This window comes from Pelodiscus sinensis, chromosome 20 (genome assembly GCF_052426305.1).
Source record: "Pelodiscus sinensis isolate ZL-2025 chromosome 20, ASM5242630v1, whole genome shotgun sequence".
NCBI lineage: Eukaryota > Metazoa > Chordata > Testudines > Trionychidae > Pelodiscus > Pelodiscus sinensis.
In genome coordinates this window covers 22,614,298-22,631,693 of record NC_143071.1, presented here as the reverse complement: position 1 = coordinate 22,631,693, position 17,396 = coordinate 22,614,298, and the positions used below count along the sequence as shown (strand labels likewise).

At 41.8% G+C, this 17,396-nt stretch overlaps 1 protein-coding gene across 7 annotated transcripts in view; it reads left to right on the top strand.

Moving 5' to 3' along the window:
* The window catches only part of TNRC6C (trinucleotide repeat containing adaptor 6C), a 351,877-nt gene that overhangs the window by 259,477 nt on the left and 75,004 nt on the right, over window positions 1-17,396 (top strand). For all 7 annotated transcript variants that reach the window (XM_075903557.2, XM_014573581.4, XM_075903558.2 and 4 more), the window contains 5 exons: window positions 9,245-9,394; window positions 10,814-10,960; window positions 12,240-12,359; window positions 14,183-14,266; window positions 14,589-14,820. In XM_075903557.2, coding sequence (XP_075759672.1) covers window positions 9,245-9,394; window positions 10,814-10,960; window positions 12,240-12,359; window positions 14,183-14,266; window positions 14,589-14,820 — 733 coding nt within the window. The remainder of the gene's footprint in view (window positions 1-9,244; window positions 9,395-10,813; window positions 10,961-12,239; window positions 12,360-14,182; window positions 14,267-14,588; window positions 14,821-17,396) is intronic.

Sequence of the window (17,396 nt, the reverse complement as noted above, 5' to 3'; positions counted from 1 at the left end):
CATGGCAGCTACAACATTCATAGTACCCTATGCTCGCCTATGCATGAGACCACATCAGGCCTGATTACACACAGGCTATCGCCAACGAACCCACCCATTTCACAAACTGCTGTCCATACTGAACAGGATAAAATCATCCCTAGCATGGTGGACAGTACACAACAACATATGCGTGGGAGTGCTGTTCCAACATAGCACACCATCAATTACAATAACGACGGATGCCTCACTCCTAGGATGGGGGGCACACACAAATCACAAGGTGGTCCAAGGTCAATGGACTCACAAGGAAACCACATAAACTTACTGGAACTGAGGGCAGTCAGGAATGCGTGCATGCACTTCCTTCCACTAATCCAGAACAAAACAGTTCAGATTCTGACAGACAACATCACCACAACGTACTATATCAACAGGTGGGGAGGGGGGGCATGATCCTTCCATTTATGGCAGGAGGCCATGCGCCTATGGGAATGGTGCATCATACAGAACATAACTATAGTTACAACATATCTACCAGGCAAAGACAACACCGTGGCGAGTGGGAGATAAACTGATCAATGCTCACCTACCTATTCAAGATGTGGGGATTCCCAGTGCTGGAGCTATTCGCTACCCACAGGAATGCTCGCTGCCCCCTATATTGCTCCAGAGCAGGCATAGGTCCCTACTCCCTGGGGGACGCATTCAACATACGATGGACGACTCATCTGTCATACGCATTCCCTCTGTTCCCTCTCATACTCAAGATCAAACAAGACAGAGCCAAAGTGATAGTAGTAGTACCCAGTTGGCCCGGGCAGACATGGTATCCTTACCCGCTACAGATGACTGACCGTCCACCACACAGATTCCCACTGGTCGCGTCTCTTCTCATGCAAAGGGACCAGATTCCACACCCAGACATCCACAAATTGAAACTTCAGGCGTGGATGTTAATTGGCTGAATAACGTGGAGAGATCCATTCCAGAGGCAATTCAGGCCATACTCAAATTCCTGAAGGCCTGCAACGAGAGAGGCCTACATCCAAAAATGGAAGAGATTCAAGGCATGGTACACGAACCATACCTATGAACCCATACACATAGGAATATCGCATATCCTACAGTACACAACACAGGCCTCTCCATAAGCTCCATAAGGGTCCACCTTGCTTCTATCTTGGCTCTTCATAGCCCTATATAGAGTCACTCAGCCATCACCCGCACTTCCATCAAGCATTTTCTAAAGGGACTCCACAATACCTTTCCTCCTCGCCAGGACCCAGGACCTACATGGGACTTGAACTTAGTGCTGAAAGCGCTTATGGGGAAGCCCTTCGAGCCCCTCACTACCTGCTTGCTGTTACATTTATCGATAAAGGTGGCCTTCCTGGTAGCAATCACCTCAGCCAGACGAGTGGGGGAGATGGCAGCCTTAATGGCTGACCCTCCCCTTGCACGATATTCCACAAGGACAGGTTAATACTGCGAACCCACCCCAAGTTTCTACCAAAAGTACTTACCTCGTTCCACTGCAATGAATCTCTATACTTACCAGTTTTTTCCCAAAACCCCATAAGGATGTCAGAGGTGGTTCTCCATTCCCTCGACGTCCGTAGAGCCCTAGCCTTTTGCCTGCAAGTTCATTTAGAAGGACCCCACAGCTCTTCATTTCATCCACAAAGAGATCACAGGGGCTACCTATATCAAAACAGATTATCAGAATGGATATCGGGATGCATAAGACTGGCATATGCCTTAGCACAGAGGGAGCCACCACATACAGTGTATTCCCACTCAATAAGAGCCATTGCAGGTACAACAGCATTCCTACACGGTGTGCCCACAGAACTCCTATGCAGGGCTGCCACATGGGCTTCAATGCATACTTGCACACAGCATTATGCGCTCCAAAAATGTTCTGAGACTGATACAAGATTTGGACAAACAATACTGTCCATCACAGATCCTCACCAGCCGAAGTTCCAACCTCCTAACAAGAATACTGCTTCGTAGTCACCTAAGGTGAAGCACTCACAGGGACACTCTTCGAAGGAGGAGGAAAGGTTACTCACCTTGTGCAGTAACTGGAGTTCTTCGATATGATTGTCCTCCACACCCACCCTCCTCCCCTTTGCCTCGGGTACTACTCACCTGGGTCAGAGAAGGAACTGAGCTGGGGGGCCGGCCGCACTGTGCAGCAGCTTCCTCAGAATGCGCGCACACACTCTCTGCACCTATAGCTGGCCAGGAACACTGCTGTCACAATCCTCCAAGCTCAGTGGTGCTGAAGCACCTAAGGTGGAACACTCATTGGGACAACCATCTCGAAGAACTCCAGTTACTGCACAAGGTGAGTAATCTCTTCTTTTTCCACTGAGGGCTGCCCACCTCCTTCCCATATTGGGTTGCCAAGTGCAGCAGTCTCAGAGCTGATCTTGTCTGAAGATAGAGCCAAAAAAAGCATTGAGTATTTCAACTTTTCCCATGTTATCTGTCATTAGGTTACCTCCACCATTTAGTAAGGGTCCCGCGCCTTCCCTGAACACCTTCTTATTGCTAAAGTGCCTGTAGAAATCTTTCTTGTTACCTTTCACGTCCCTTGCTAGCTGCAATTCCAATTGCCCTTTGGCTTTTCTGATTACACCCCTGCATGCTCAAGCAACATATTTATACTCTCCCCTAGTAATCTGTCCAAGTTTTCACTTCTTACAAGCTTCCTTTTTGTGTTTAAGCTCACCAAAGATTTCACTGTTAAGCCAAGCTTATCACCTACCATATTTTTTTACTGCACATCAGGATGGTTTGTCCCTGCGCCTTCAATAAGGCTTCTTTAAAATACAGCCAGCTCTTCTGGACTCTTTCTCCCTCATGTTAGAGTCCCATGGGATCATGCCCATCAGTTCCCTGAAAGAGTCACGGTGTGTTTTTTCTGAAATCCAGGGTCTATATTTTTCTGTTCTTTCTTCGTTTGGTCAGGATCCTGAACTCGACCATCTCATGATACTATCCAGACCTGCTGTAATAAAATGAATAAAAAAGTTCCAGATACATCTGTCTTGTCCATCTTTTCCCCCTCCCCCCCATTTCTCTTTTGTAAATTCTGAAGGGGTGAAAGGAGTACTTAATACTAAATGAAGGGCCTCAAAAAATGAGGAATAATTAATTTCATGGTACGGGGAGGTCAGGACTAAACAAAATAAAAACAACAGGAACAAGAGTAAAGGTTATAGACATAAAATAAGATAACTGGATGGTGATGCCACGTAGTCCTCCAAACAGTGCTCAATGCTCTGTGAAGCAGCGTAAGAAGTTAGTGGATTCCATTTGGAGCTATGCTTGGATACATGAGACAAATAAGGACTGAAAATAGTCTCCACAGTCACAGAGAATGTACCTCTTGAGCTTTCTTCTCCTGATCTGAGGTTTGGCCAATGCCAAGAAGAGGCTGACTGTCTCATGTCCTTGTGAAGCCATCGACAGGGAGTATGCAAAGGAAAGCCTGTGGGGAAAAGTGAGAACTTCAGTAGGAAGTTCTGGTAAGCCAGAAGTCGGGACAGCAATGGAGCAGAAGTTGGTAGGGAATTAATCATCTTGCTATTAAGAGAAAATAGTATTTTTTAAAAAATACTATTCTCATACTTCAATTTCATGCAGCTAGAGGAACTCACTTTTCAGTTATGTATGTTTGTTTGTTTGTTCGTTGCCCTTTGAGTGGTGGTATTTAAGTTTAAGAACTCATCAATTGGCAGTGCCTTAGTTTCTAATCCCTACTCGCCAGGTCATCTTTGTCTGTGGTCAGTGAACAAGCTTGCTGCCTTTGCTGCACCAAGATCTTCAGTCAGTCTCTGCTCCTACTCTCCCTTAGCCTATTGTCTCATTAAGTCCCCAGGTATCCTTTTATCTGATTTTTTTCCTTGCATTTCCAGTAACTTATTAAATATTTCTGTTTCTGCTTGCCAATGGTTTGTTGGATGATCCGAGCTATATGCCCTCCAGCTGTCTTCTGAGTTGAGCCACAATGCCATCTCTGCTACTCCCACTCTGAAGATTTTATTCAATACTTATTTGTTTGGATATCTTTTCTGCTCTATGCATTGTGGTCTATTCAGCATTGGAGTCTACTTCTTGGATGTGCTGCCCTCCTTACTTGCTGTAATTTGTGGAGCCAAATGTTTATTTGCCTTAAAGCTTTTGTTTGGCTTGCTTTCTCAGCACAATAGATTTTTTTAAAATTCTGTTTTGCATTGAATCAAGCTTTGGCACTTAGTCTTTGTCAATTGTATTTTTAGGATGTCATCTTGTCCTTTAAAAGGAACACCAGTGGCTTCAAGAACAGCCCAGCCTAGCAATGCCTTTCACACATGATTGCAAACACATTATCTTGTACATAGAAGTCAACAGGAGTCAACATGTTCTGCTTAGATGTAAGATTTGCTTGAAGATATAACTCAAATGTCAGTGGGGTCTTATGGGTATTCTGGGAGAAACTTGCAATCAGACCAGAATATTTCAGAAGATCTTACCTAGAAGCAAAGGTCTAATCTTAAGTTTCATTGCTGAATATCAGAACTCAGTGTTAGCACCCCTCATAACTTCAGACGCTCTCCGTCTAACCATGGAAAAGCTACTTACTTTTCTGGAGGTAATCTGCACTGACCACCTCAAAGTTGAAGTCTCTAGAACCTATTGGTTTATTAGCCAACCAAATTGATGGTATTGAATACCAGATCACCAAAAGAAGTGATGCTTCCACCAGAGTGCCAAAAGTAGAAGATTCTGAAAGAGGCAGTTTCCATAGGATACCACCACCAAATTGCTTGTTCCAAGCAGCTTCAGTTCCCCCTCTCCATGTGTGTGCAACAGATTAAGTTCCATAAGTTTTTTGTGTATTGTTGAGTTGCTCCATGTACCTTTTTGGCTGAGATTGTCTTTAAGGGACCATTATCATCTTAGATGCCCAATTCCAAATTTGTCCAAAGGCAGAAATATCAAAGGGCCAATATTGATAGATACCTGTATTGAGCTGCCTCCCACACTTCCTGAATCCTGTTCTTGATGAGTTGGTGAAGAATAAACTGTTAGAGAAAAAAATGTGTCTTACAACGTGAGTCACAAACTAAGCTGTGTACTCCACATATTAAGAGCTTCATGCTCAAGGTATCTCTTGGCAGACTACAAACTGCCAGACTCATGGAACTGCAAACAGATCTCTGAGATTTATTGTATCATACAGTTTGCTACTGAAAGATGGTTTCCTGACTGTTTCGGCATCAGAGTCAAGTATGTTAATGGACTTGTCTTCAGCATCACCTCTGCTGATTTCATGATAAACTCACCTGATTTCACTCTCTCCTTTTTTTGACTTTTCATGACATCTTCCACATTGTGCCATTCATACCAGTAACCCCCAGTTCTGACTCACGCCACCTATATGTTTCTTCCAAAACTGCTTTTGGAACCTGGGCTGTGTCTAGACTGGCATGATTTTCCGGAAATGCTTTTAACGGAAAAGTTTTCCGTTAAAAGCATTTTCGGAAAAGAGCGTCTAAATTGGCACAGACGCTTTTCTGCAAAAGCACTTTTTGTGGAAAAGCGTCCATGCCAATCTAGACGCGCTTTTGCGCAAAAAAGCCCCGATCGCCATTTTAGCCATCGGGGCTTTTTTGCGCAAAACAGTACTGTGCTGTCTACACTGGCCCTCTTGCACAAATGATTTGCGCAAAAGGGACTTTTGCCTGAACGGGAGCAACATAGTATTTCCACAAAAAGCACTGATTTCTTACAGTAGGAAGTCAGTGCTTTTGCGCAAATTCAAGCGGCCAGTGTAGACAGCTGGCAAGTTTTTCCGGAAAAGTGGCTGATTTTCCGGAAAAACTGGCCAGTCTAGACACAGCCCTAGAGTATCTGGGGAATCACATGAAATTCTGTCTTATTCAGTACTATTTTGCTCACTAAGGGTACGTCTACATAGCAGGGCAAAAGTTGCATTAAGCTATGCTTTGTTGAAGTTGAAATAGCTTAATTTGGCTTTTGGTGCTGTCTACACAGCAGGAAAGTTGAAGGAAGAACACTCTTCCTTCGACTTCCCTTACTCCTTGTGAAATCAGGGTTACAGGAGTCAGAGTAAGAAGTCCTGCAGCTTAATGGCTTGCTGTGTAGATGCACTCAAAAGAACAGTTTTTCACCTTTATTGAAGAATTTGGTGCCTAAAAGATTTGATGCTTTCAACATGTTCCATAAATCACTTCTCTGCCCAGATTAACACTATTACTCGGGGGTGAATAGTAATGAGTTTCTCCCTCCTCAGTCATGCGCTCTCTCTTTTTGTGCCAGGTGTGTCTACTGGGTTGAACAATTTTTTAAAGTTCCTCTCTTTAGGGGGGTCATATTCTGATCTTTAGTTTATATATGTATGATTTTGGTGGTTGGACTTTTTAAATAATGATTTAGTCACTCTTTCACACTTCATCCCTCCTTCCATCCATGCAGCTTCTCATTCAGTGGGGGTTTTTTGTTTGTTTTTATTTTGAAACCTCACTCAAGCTCTTTAGTAATCCCTGCGTCTTTAAATATATCACCTTGCAAAATTTGCTCACATCTGTCTGCTTCTGAAGTGTGATTTCTCTCCACACTTCTATATTTTATTTTATCTGTGTAATATTTTTACATCCTTTAGAAGGGGTTGGGGTTTTGAATTTACTTTAAAATTGTCTTACTTTTGAAATTGATTTGTATGAAAAGCTATGTTTTTCTATACAAATCCAGTACTGTTTAAAAGGCCCTTTGAAATCAAGTAGTAGCAGTTAGGTGGCATGGGATGTATGGGAATCTCATGTGAAACTGTCAGTATCTCATACAACTGAAAACCTTAGCACAAGAGGATTTCTGTTCTTATTCATTTGGCATATAAGACTCAAGAAAGAACCCCAAGAAAGATTTTCAAAGAACTGGAAGTAAGTATCTTTGCCTTACTGGCCACCGGTAAGGCTTCTGTGCTGTCCAACCAAAAGAGTTGTCCTTAGATGCTTACAATATTGTTAACTCCTTTGAGAAAATACTGAATTCCATATTGATTTCATTGTTTTGTGGGGAGTCAAATATAAGAAATTGTACTAATTGGCTAGGCAATATGGTGGTTGAATTTGGGAGGAGTGTACAAATATTTTTTAACAAGATTATTACAGATGGACTGAGGAAAGCCAAGTTGGCTGTGACTGGATGGTCCTAAAGTTTAAAAAAAAAGTTACAGATCTCTGGGTCATCAATATAAGACTAGCCTATCCTAGTTTGGTGGTGACAGAAGTCCTTAATGTTTATTGAATTAAGTGTCTTAAGTGAAATGAGTTTACCTCAGTTCCATTTCTAGAAAATAAATACTCCTCATCAAAACAGCATACTTACTGTAAAACTTAGAAAAGTAACCAACACTCAAATTAAAATAGCACTGAACTACACTTGCCATTTGATTGTTCCAATTTGGGGTTGAAGCACACTATTGAAGTTTGGGTTGTTAGTAGGTGACGTGTCAGCTAATCAGACCACATCTGTTCTGAAAACTGAAAAATTCAATTTCTATAATAGTCATTCTAGAACTGTCACCAGCTCTGCAGTTGCTCTAAATGTTGTTTTTTTTTTTTTGTTTTTTTTTTTGTGAGTGTGAAAATAGGGCAATAGATATTTCTGCTTTTGGCAATATTTATTAATCTCTCTGCAGCACATTTGTATGGCCAGAAGCTATTACTTGAATAGAACATGATGGCACCTGGAAGAAAGAACACACAAGTTACTGCAAATTGTCTCTACTTTAAAGAAAAAAAGGATTAACACATCTCCATGACCTAGACAGGAGACATTTTTGAACCTGTTACTGTCATACAAGCTGCAGTTGTTTATGTAGTATGACTGATGTCCAGTAGAATGTAAAACATCTTGAGCTGAAAGGTCTTGGGGATAGTATTAGAAAATGGCAGTATCCCCTTCAGGATATTCAAATACCAAATCAGGTGTCACTTTGACTGATTATAAACAAACTTTTCCTTTGCATCAAAAGACAACAGTGAAAATTCATATTTACAGAGTAATTTAGAACACAAAGTTTTTTGAGAATTCCCATCGTTAGATCCTTTATCTGTGTTTGTGCTGAGAGGATTGGTCCCCTTTGTGAATTCAGGATATTTCTTAATATCTAGCAGTCTTCTGAGTGAGTAGAAAAATGTCAGTTGATGTTTTCTCTTTCCTATAAGAAAGCCTGGCTTTAGCAAGTGAATGCATTGGCTGAAAAATATTCCACTCAGTTAGTTATTATTATCTCAGATACAATGCAAATTTAAGGATTTTTGTTGCACAATTTTGGAGTTTTATTTGGTACACAAAGTATTTAATTATGCTTACAGTGAGGTTATATTTGCCCTGCAGTTCTTCCTGGGTATGCTTCTCTTTCAGTTACTTTTTGTCTTCTGCTTCTTGGCACTTGGCACTTTAATTGCATTACCAGGAAGAGTAAATACTTAGGATACAAGTAGTTTTTAAATGTCTTTTTGTGTTCATATGTGTATATATACAGAGAGCAAACAGCGGAACACAAATATTAAAACAAGGTCACAAGTCTTACCATCCAGTTGAAACTCGATTGGAAAAGATTAAAGCATACATGCTTTCTGAACAGCTGAGTTGTGATTTGGAACTGAACCCAGACTAGTGATCACATAACATTCTGCTAAAGAACTTGTAAAGTGAGCTCTTTCTTTGGTTCTAGCTTTCCAAACTGCATGTCACAAATGGGTGCTGTATTTCTCTGATGGTGTCGCAAACAAAACACAGGGAGAAGATCTGAAATTTGCTCAGCCATTTCACTTTCCATTTTTTATTCTGGTTCTGAGAGGAGAGAATAGACTTAATGTGAAAGCAGTTGTATGGCAGTGATCTGATCCATGGAGTTGCAGTTGCCATGGAAGTTGTTTTACCGTGTTTGTACTAGATTTTAAACTTAGCATAAATACCACTTCCTACTTGCTTTGTATGGGAAATGTTTCCGTACATTTGAAATGTGCAAAAGTAAAGAAGAGCAGTACCTTAATCCTGTTTCTCTTTTTTTTTCTTTCCTCCTCCTCATACTTTTCATTCCCTATTACTCATGCCTTTTTAATATTTTGATTTTTTTCAATTTATCCATGCCCTTTTATATTCCCATGGGAAATTGTTTTGTGCTCTGTCTGCTTATGGACACTGCACACAGCTCACCCTTTCTTTCTCCAATCAGGATGGCGGCCTAGTGGAAGAGCCCACTACTTCACCATTTTTGCCTTCACCAAGCCTGAAGCTCCCCCTTTCAAACAGTGCACTCCCTAATCAGACCCTGGGCGGGATTGCCTCAGGGCTGGGCATGCAAAACTTGAATTCTTCTAGACAGGTAAGGTTGTTTGGAGTGATCACGATATGAATTTCAGCTCTCTTGAACTTACTACTAAAGGAATTTCTGATCCTTTTTTCAGTTTAAAGCACCACTTCCAAAATTTATTCATATGAAATGTGATTGTAAACATTTCACTTGAAAGGCCACAGTTTCACTGTGGTTGCCATAACCTGAAACTTACACATCCATTTAGAAGAGAATGTAGCACTACAGATTTATCATACTAGAACATTGTATTTTGAAGTACAAAGAACTTTATATAGAGTATATTTGACTAAACCTTAAATGACTGATATGTTTTTATATTTTAAGGTGTTGCTGATCGCCAGAAAGTTTGTTTTAAATAAATATTCTTCTAATTAGCCTTCACTGGGGTTTGATTATTCAGAGATGATATAATCTCATTCCCATATATATCAAGTTTTCCTCCCATTTTCTGAGAGGAGATACTTTTACCTGAGGACAGAAAGCTCGTGCATATCTTTAGTGAGCATGACTAGCAGGCTCAATGGCAGGAATTGCATGTCTCATCTGCCTTGTTGGAAGAGAATTTGAGGAACTGAAAATAAAAGGAGGGGAAAGTAAGTGGAGTGAATACTTATAAACAATGAGTGATTGTAAGTTCATAAATTATGGCTAATCATGAAAAGAAAGAAGTATACAGAAAAATCCTATAGCCTTCTTCTGTGGCACAGATTATAAAAAGGTAAAATAGAAGTGTATTGGGGCTGTATGGAAACTAGTTAGATGATTCAATTCATGTATGTTGATATGATTTTAGTGACTTCATTCTTCTGCCCCTTCATATGGTCACCAGGCACGCCTATCAGTGGAGGGGGACAAAAGTAGCAATTGCCCCAGGGCCTGGTAATTCTAACATGGCCAGGGCACTTGTCTGGTACTGCAGCAACAGCGGCACCCAGAGCTCCAGGTCCCTTAAATTACCGCCAAGCACTATGCCATATACTGCCAGCAGCACTGAGGGCTGGGTTGAAGCACACTATTAAAGTCTGGGTTGTGAGGAGGTGACATGTCAGCTAACCAGACTGCATCTGTTCTGAAAACTGAAAATGTCAATGCTCAGAGTCCGGCGTGGCTGTCAGCTCTTCTGATGGTCACAGAAAACTGTTTTGCAGATGATTTTATTCTTCAGTCCTTGGATGACATCCTAGAGTCCATACCAACTTTATTTTGGAAAATATTCAACCTTCTGGTGCCAAACAACCATACAAAACTTTAGCAAGCTCGGAATGTCAGTCTTAGATTTATGTCTATTACTTATGTGCCAAATTCTAAACCAGAACATCAGTAAAACTTTTCTTATCTTTGAGAGTAAAAGATAGCACAAGCATGTCATTGTCATGGAATCTGTGGAATATTGCATCTAAATTAAATCATCTTTCTTGTCATATGTAGATACCGAGTGGCAATCTGGGTATGTTTGGCAATAGCGGAACAGCACAAGCCAGGACCATGCAACAGCCGCAGCAACCGCCAGTGCAACCTCTTAACTCATCCCAGCCTAGTCTTCGTGCTCAAGTGCCTCAGTTTCTATCCCCTCAGGTTAGACTAACCTAGATAGCACTGAAAACCCAAATCTTTGTTTCATAATTACAGTATACTGAGAAGTACACTTTCAATATGAAAAAATCTCTAAGTAAACATGACTAAATTATTTGGACCAACATGCAGCATTCCAGCTCTGGGAGGGAGGAGGAGGAGCAAGGATGGAGCACAAATTGAGTGATTCACAGCTACTCCAAAAGTCCGGAGAAGGATGGGGGAAGAGAAGGAAGTGTGGGGCTTCAGTGCCCCAGTATGTGAGAGGCTCATAGGTGAGGGGAGCAGCCAAGGGGTCCACACACCACAGGTGGAGCCCCAGTAAGCTGCATGCAGCCCACGGGCTGCAGGTTGCCCACCACTATTTTAGGGTACCACAGGACGGCACCTTGTTTTTGCAGATACAGATTAATATGGCTACCCCTCTGAGAGAAACTCTTTATTTTCTTTATTTCTATACCTATCAGAAAAAGCAGGGGACTGGACTCGATGACCTCTCGAGGTCCCTTCCATTCCTAGTACAGTAATTCCTCATTTAACACGTGCCCGCTTAACACATTTTCGCGATAGCACGATTTTTTTTTAGGGAACGTTTTTTTGAATTACACGACCATCCCCGGAATAACACAATTTTCCCAGCCGGCCTGTTGATGGCGGCTGCGCCAGGCTTCCCCCACCTCCCTGCAAAGCAGCGTAGGGTTCGCTGCCCGCCGTGCTGTTCCCCACTGACTCCCCCTTGCCAGATGCCTTGCCCCCTTTCCTTCGCCCCCACTTGCAGGCCGGTGGCTGGGTTTGCCCAGCCAGTTCATCACCGACAGCTGTGCAGGACTTCCCCCGCTTCCCTGCAAAGCGGTGGAGGGTTCGCTGCTCGCCGTGCCATTCCCCGGTGGACCCCCCCCCCTTGCCAGATGCAGTGCGGGTCCCAGCAGACCCGTCACAGGGGCATACTCCCAACCCAATCCCCCTTCCTTCTCCTCCCCTTCCCTTCCCCAGAGCCAAACACCTCCCCTCCCTGCTGCAACTCAGTCCCCTTTCTCCCACAACCTTATGTCCCAGTTCCAACAGACACCACCCCTTGAAACGCAACACCCACCTTTTCCATTATTTTCAATGGGAAAATTGATCCCGCATAACACATGTTCACTTAACACGATCATTTTCTGAAACATATCTATAGTGTTAAATGAGGAATTATTGTATTCTATTAATTTATTTTATGATGTGTGGCTCTTACTATTTACATACCTTGATTAAATCTGATGTGCTCTATTCTGTTCCCCAGGTTCAAGCACAGCTTTTGCAGTTTGCAGCAAAAAACATTGGTCTCAACCCTGCACTATTAACCTCGCCAATTAATCCTCAGCATATGACGATGTTGAACCAGCTCTATCAACTGCAGCTGGTGAGTTAAAAAGCACACAGCAAATGAGATGTATATCAGACTTGAAGACATTTCTTCAGATTTGTACATCATATTTAAAATAATAAAAATGTCAGCTTAGTTTTAAAATGGAAAGGAACATTGATTTTGGGGGGCTTTAAGATAGTTATTGCTTTTATAGTTACATATTCTTTAAGATATAAAATAGTTTTGTTTTTCCTGATGCTCCTTAATTGATACAGTAACTAATTTTCTGTATTGTCAGTTAATGCTAAGGACATTTGTCCTTTTCGTGTTAGTAACTATAACTAGCAAGTCAGTTGTCTCCGTTTTTTATTTGTGTTATAAATAGCACTGGTAATATTTGGTTTGGTGATGTCTTATTTACAAATATTATTTGGGGGCTATAGATTTTCCTTTAGTCATGCAGTTTGTTATTGTGAGGACTAAAGCTTCTGATTTATTTTTAAAAATTATTGATGTTAACACTTTACTTTCACTCACTGAATGAAATCCTCCGTATTACAGTCTTAATTACCATTATTAGTCTATCACTGCCTTTCTCAGTTTTAAAGAGGACAATTAGATTCACACTCTTTAATAAATGAGCAGTGCAGTCCTTGAAAAAATGCTCTCAAAACTCAAAATTTCATGACCACATTCTTATAATTACACTAATTATGATTATTTCTCAACTAGTCCCACTAAAATCAGACACACAGCTTTTGGAGTAAAGTCCTGTATGACTTCATTTTGTTTTGTTTTAATCTGACTAAATGTCAGAATTTTACCATAGTTTGTACAACACTGAAGAACATTAATTCACATTATTGTTTGGATAAATAGTTTTCATAATTTCCCTTAACATTTTTTTCTTCTGGTTTTATTAATCATGCAAAGAAACTCACATTCCCATCTTTAAGTGAATAATTATTGAGTCCTGCTCATTATCAACAGTTAAGCAAAAATATATTTATCCTTTCAAAAGTTCTTTTTAACCAGAAAACATACTTTTCCTGCAGTAATCCTCTTCAGGAAGCCAAGAATATTGCAGTTTGCATTTATAAGTATATAAAAAATGAAGGAATCTCAAGAGAATATCTAGTCCAGTCTCTGCACTGAGGCAGAATGAAGTAAACGAATACCATATCTGACAGGTGTTAGTCTAACCTAGTCCTAAAAACCGCCAGTAATAGGTATTTCACAACATTCCTTAGAAGCATATTCCAGTCCCTACCTATCTTAATAGTTAGGTTTTTTTTCCTAATCTGAAATCTCCTTTGCTACACATTAAAACCATTATTTGTTGTTCTTTCTGGAATTGTCATTATTTATCTCCGTTTGCAAATTGATTATTTAATAATTTGTTCTAGTATCTTTCTAGGTATTGAAGTTAGGTTGACAGATCTACTATAGTTCCACAGTAGTCTTTGTTTCCTTTTTTAAAAAATAGGTCCTATTTTTGCCATTCTCCAGTCACATTGGACCTCATTTGTCCTCCATAAATTCTCACAGATAATCTACCATATCTGTGTGTCAGTTCCGAGATTGTTTCGCTTGATCCTTAAATACTCTTAGATCAGTTTCATAAGGCTTGTATTCCTTCCCTTTGTTGTTAATATTAATTGTGTTAAGTACCCTGTCATAATTTACCTTTTTAATGAAGACTTCAGCAAAGTAGGCATTAAGTACCTTATCCTTCTTGTTGTTGGCCATTATTACCTCTCCTTCCCCATTAAGTAGAGGACCAACACTTTCCTTATATTTTGTAACTTACAAGCACTCTTCAGACAAGTATTTTTTTTTAATGTATGACTTTTGACCTTCCTTGTTCCTGTTTGCAGGCATATCAACGTTTACAAATCCAGCAGCAAATGTTACAGGCTCAGCGTAATGTTTCCGGGCCTATGAGACAACAGGAGCAGCAAGTAAGTTTAACTTGCCAACTTGATTTCAACATTAGATTCTGGTTTCAGCTACCTTTGAAGATATTAGTTCATTACACCAAATCAATGTAGCTTTAAGTAAATATATTGCATGAATTTATATTGAGAGAGAAAAATACCAGCTGTACTGGGTACACGTCTACCTTTCTCAAATTTCAAAATGCTTTTGAGTTTTTCATTCAGTTAATTCTTTGTTTCAAAGGTGCTGGATGTTGTGTTGATTCATTTTAGAAATTGGTGCAATGTGGTTTGTGTATCTTTTTACTATCTACCTTTTGCTGATTTTTGTTTCTTTTGGTGACAGGTTGCACGTACAATCAATAACATGCAGCAGCAGATCCAGCAGCACCAGCGCCAGCTGGCCCAGGCCCTGCTTATGAAGCAGCAGCCTCCCCCTCCACATCTGTCTTTGCACCCCTCTGCAGGCAAATCAGCCATGGATAGCTTTTCATCCCATTCCCAGGCTCCCAGCCTACCTGACCTGCAGACCAAAGAGCAACAGTCTTCACCGAACACCTTTGCTCCTTACCCTCTCGGTAAGTGTTCTTTCATTTAAATTACCATTTACAAAAGAATGGAAATAGTGTTTATTTGTTGAATTATTTCATCTTCTCAGACACCTATCCTTTGCTCTAGGTCAGTGGCTTTTCATTTGTGGAAGCCTAATGATTTATAGAATCCTAGAACCATAGAGCTGGAAGAGACCTTGGAAGGACATCGAGTCCAGCCCCCTGCTCTAGGCAGGACCAATCCCAACTAAATCAACCCAGCCAGGGCTTTGTCAAGCCAAGACTTAAAACACCTCTAGGGATGGAGACTCCACTACTTCCCTAGGTAACCCATTCCAGTGCTTCACCACTCTCCTAGTGAAATAGTTTTTCCTAATAACCAACCTGGACCTCTCCCACCACAACTTGAGACCATTACTCCTTGTTCTGCCATCTGTCACCACTTTCTCCATCCTTTTTGGAAACTCCCTTCAGGAAGTTGAAGGCTGCTATCAAATTCCCCCTTACTCTTTGCTTCTGCAGGCTAAACAGACCCAAGTCCCTCAGCCTCTCCTCATAGGTCATATGCTCCAGCCCGCTAATCATTTTGGTTGCCCTCCATTGGACCCTCTCCAATGCATCCACATCCTTTTTGTAGTGGGGGGGCCCAGAACTGGACACACTACTCCAGATGTGGCCTCACCAGAGTCAAATAAAGGGGAATAATCACTTCTGTAGATCTGCTGGCAATGCTCCTCCTAATGCAACCTAATATGACATTAGCCTTCTTGGCTACAAGGGCACACCATTGACTCATATCCAGCTTCTTATCCACTGCAATCCCCAGGTCCTTTTCTGCAGAACTACTACTTAGTTGGTTAGTCCCCAGCCTGTAACAATGCTTGGCATTCTTCCATCCTAAGTGTAGGACTCTGCACTTGTCCTTGTTGAACTTTATCATTTCTTGTGGCCCAATCCTCCAATTTGTCTGTGTCATTCTGGACTCCATCTCTGCCCTCAAGCGTATCTACCTCTCCCTCTAGCTTAGTGTCATCTGCAAACTTGCTGAGGGTGCAATCCATCCCCTCATCCAGGTCATTAATAAAGATATTGAACAAAACTCGTCCTAGAACCGAACCTTGGGGCACTCCGCTAGAAAACCGACCGCCATCCTGACATCGAGCCGTTGATTACTACCAACTGGGCCTAGCCTTCTAGACAGCTTTCTATCCATCTTACCGTCCATTTATCCAATCCACATTCCCTTACCTTGCTGGCAGGAATATTGTGGGAGACCGTATCAAAAGCCTTGCTAAAGTCAAGGTATATCACATCCACTGACTTTCCCATGTCCACAGAGCCAGTTCCCCATCATAGAAGCTGATCAGATTGGTCAGGCACGACTTGCCCTTTGTGAATCCATGATGACTATTCCTGATCACTTTCCTTTCTTCCAAGTGCCTCAAAATGGATTCCTTAAGGATCCCTTCCATGATTTTTCCAGGAACCAAGGTAAGATTAACTGGCCTATACCATAATTTAGCGAATATACCCCACATTTTTTTCTAGTTGAGTAAAAAAAATCTTGTATACCCCGCGCACGAATATAACCCGTGGGGTATATTTGCTGGGGGTATATTTACGGTGCACAGGAACTGGGAGGGTGAGCACTCCCCCGCCCGGAGACTGGAGTCTGGCGGCCAGGAACCAAGGGATGAGCGCTCCCCCGCCCTTCCTATGGCTGCGCAGGAACCAGGGAGAGAGCACTCCCCAGACTGGAGGCTGGCGGCTGTGTGGCCACAGGAAGAGGCGACGGAAAGCTCACCACCTGGTGAGTGTAAAAAATTCTGTATACACTGCACCTGGGTATACCCCGCGGGGGGGCTGCAGGGTTTGTAAAAATGAATATAACTCACAGGTTATATTCGCTAAATTATGGTAGTTCACTGGATCGTCCTTCTTCCCTTTTTTGAAGATGAGCACTACATTTGCCTTTTTCCAATCATCCGTGATCTCTACCAATCTCCATGACTTTTCAAAGATAATGGCCAAAGGCTCCTCAATGACATTTGCCAACTCCCTCAGTACTCTCAGACGCATTAAGTCCGGACCCATGGATTTGTGTACGTTTAGCTTTTCTCAGTAGTTCCTATCCTGTTCTTTATCCACCAAGGGCTGTCTATCTTCATCCCATCTTGCATCACATAGCGCATTAGTCTTGGAGCCAACCTTGTCCGTGAATACAGAGGCAAAGAAAGCATTGAGTGCTTCAGCTTTCCCCACATTATCTGTCACTAGGTTACCTCTTTCATCCAGTAGGGGCCTCACACCCTCTCTGATCACCTCCTTCTTGTTAACATGCCTGTAGAAACCTTTCTTGTTATCCTTCACATCCTTTGCCAGTCGCAATTCCAATTGCGCTTTCGCCTTCCTGATAACCCCCCGGCATTCTCGAGCTGTACATTTAAATCCCTCCCTGGTCATTTGTCCAAGTTTCCACTTTTTGTAAGCTTCCTTTTTGTGCTTAAGTTCACCAGGGATTTCCCCTGTAAGCCAATTCTACCATGTTTGCCTTTCTTGCTACGCATTGGGATGGTGTCTTTCTGTGCCTTCCGTAAGACTTC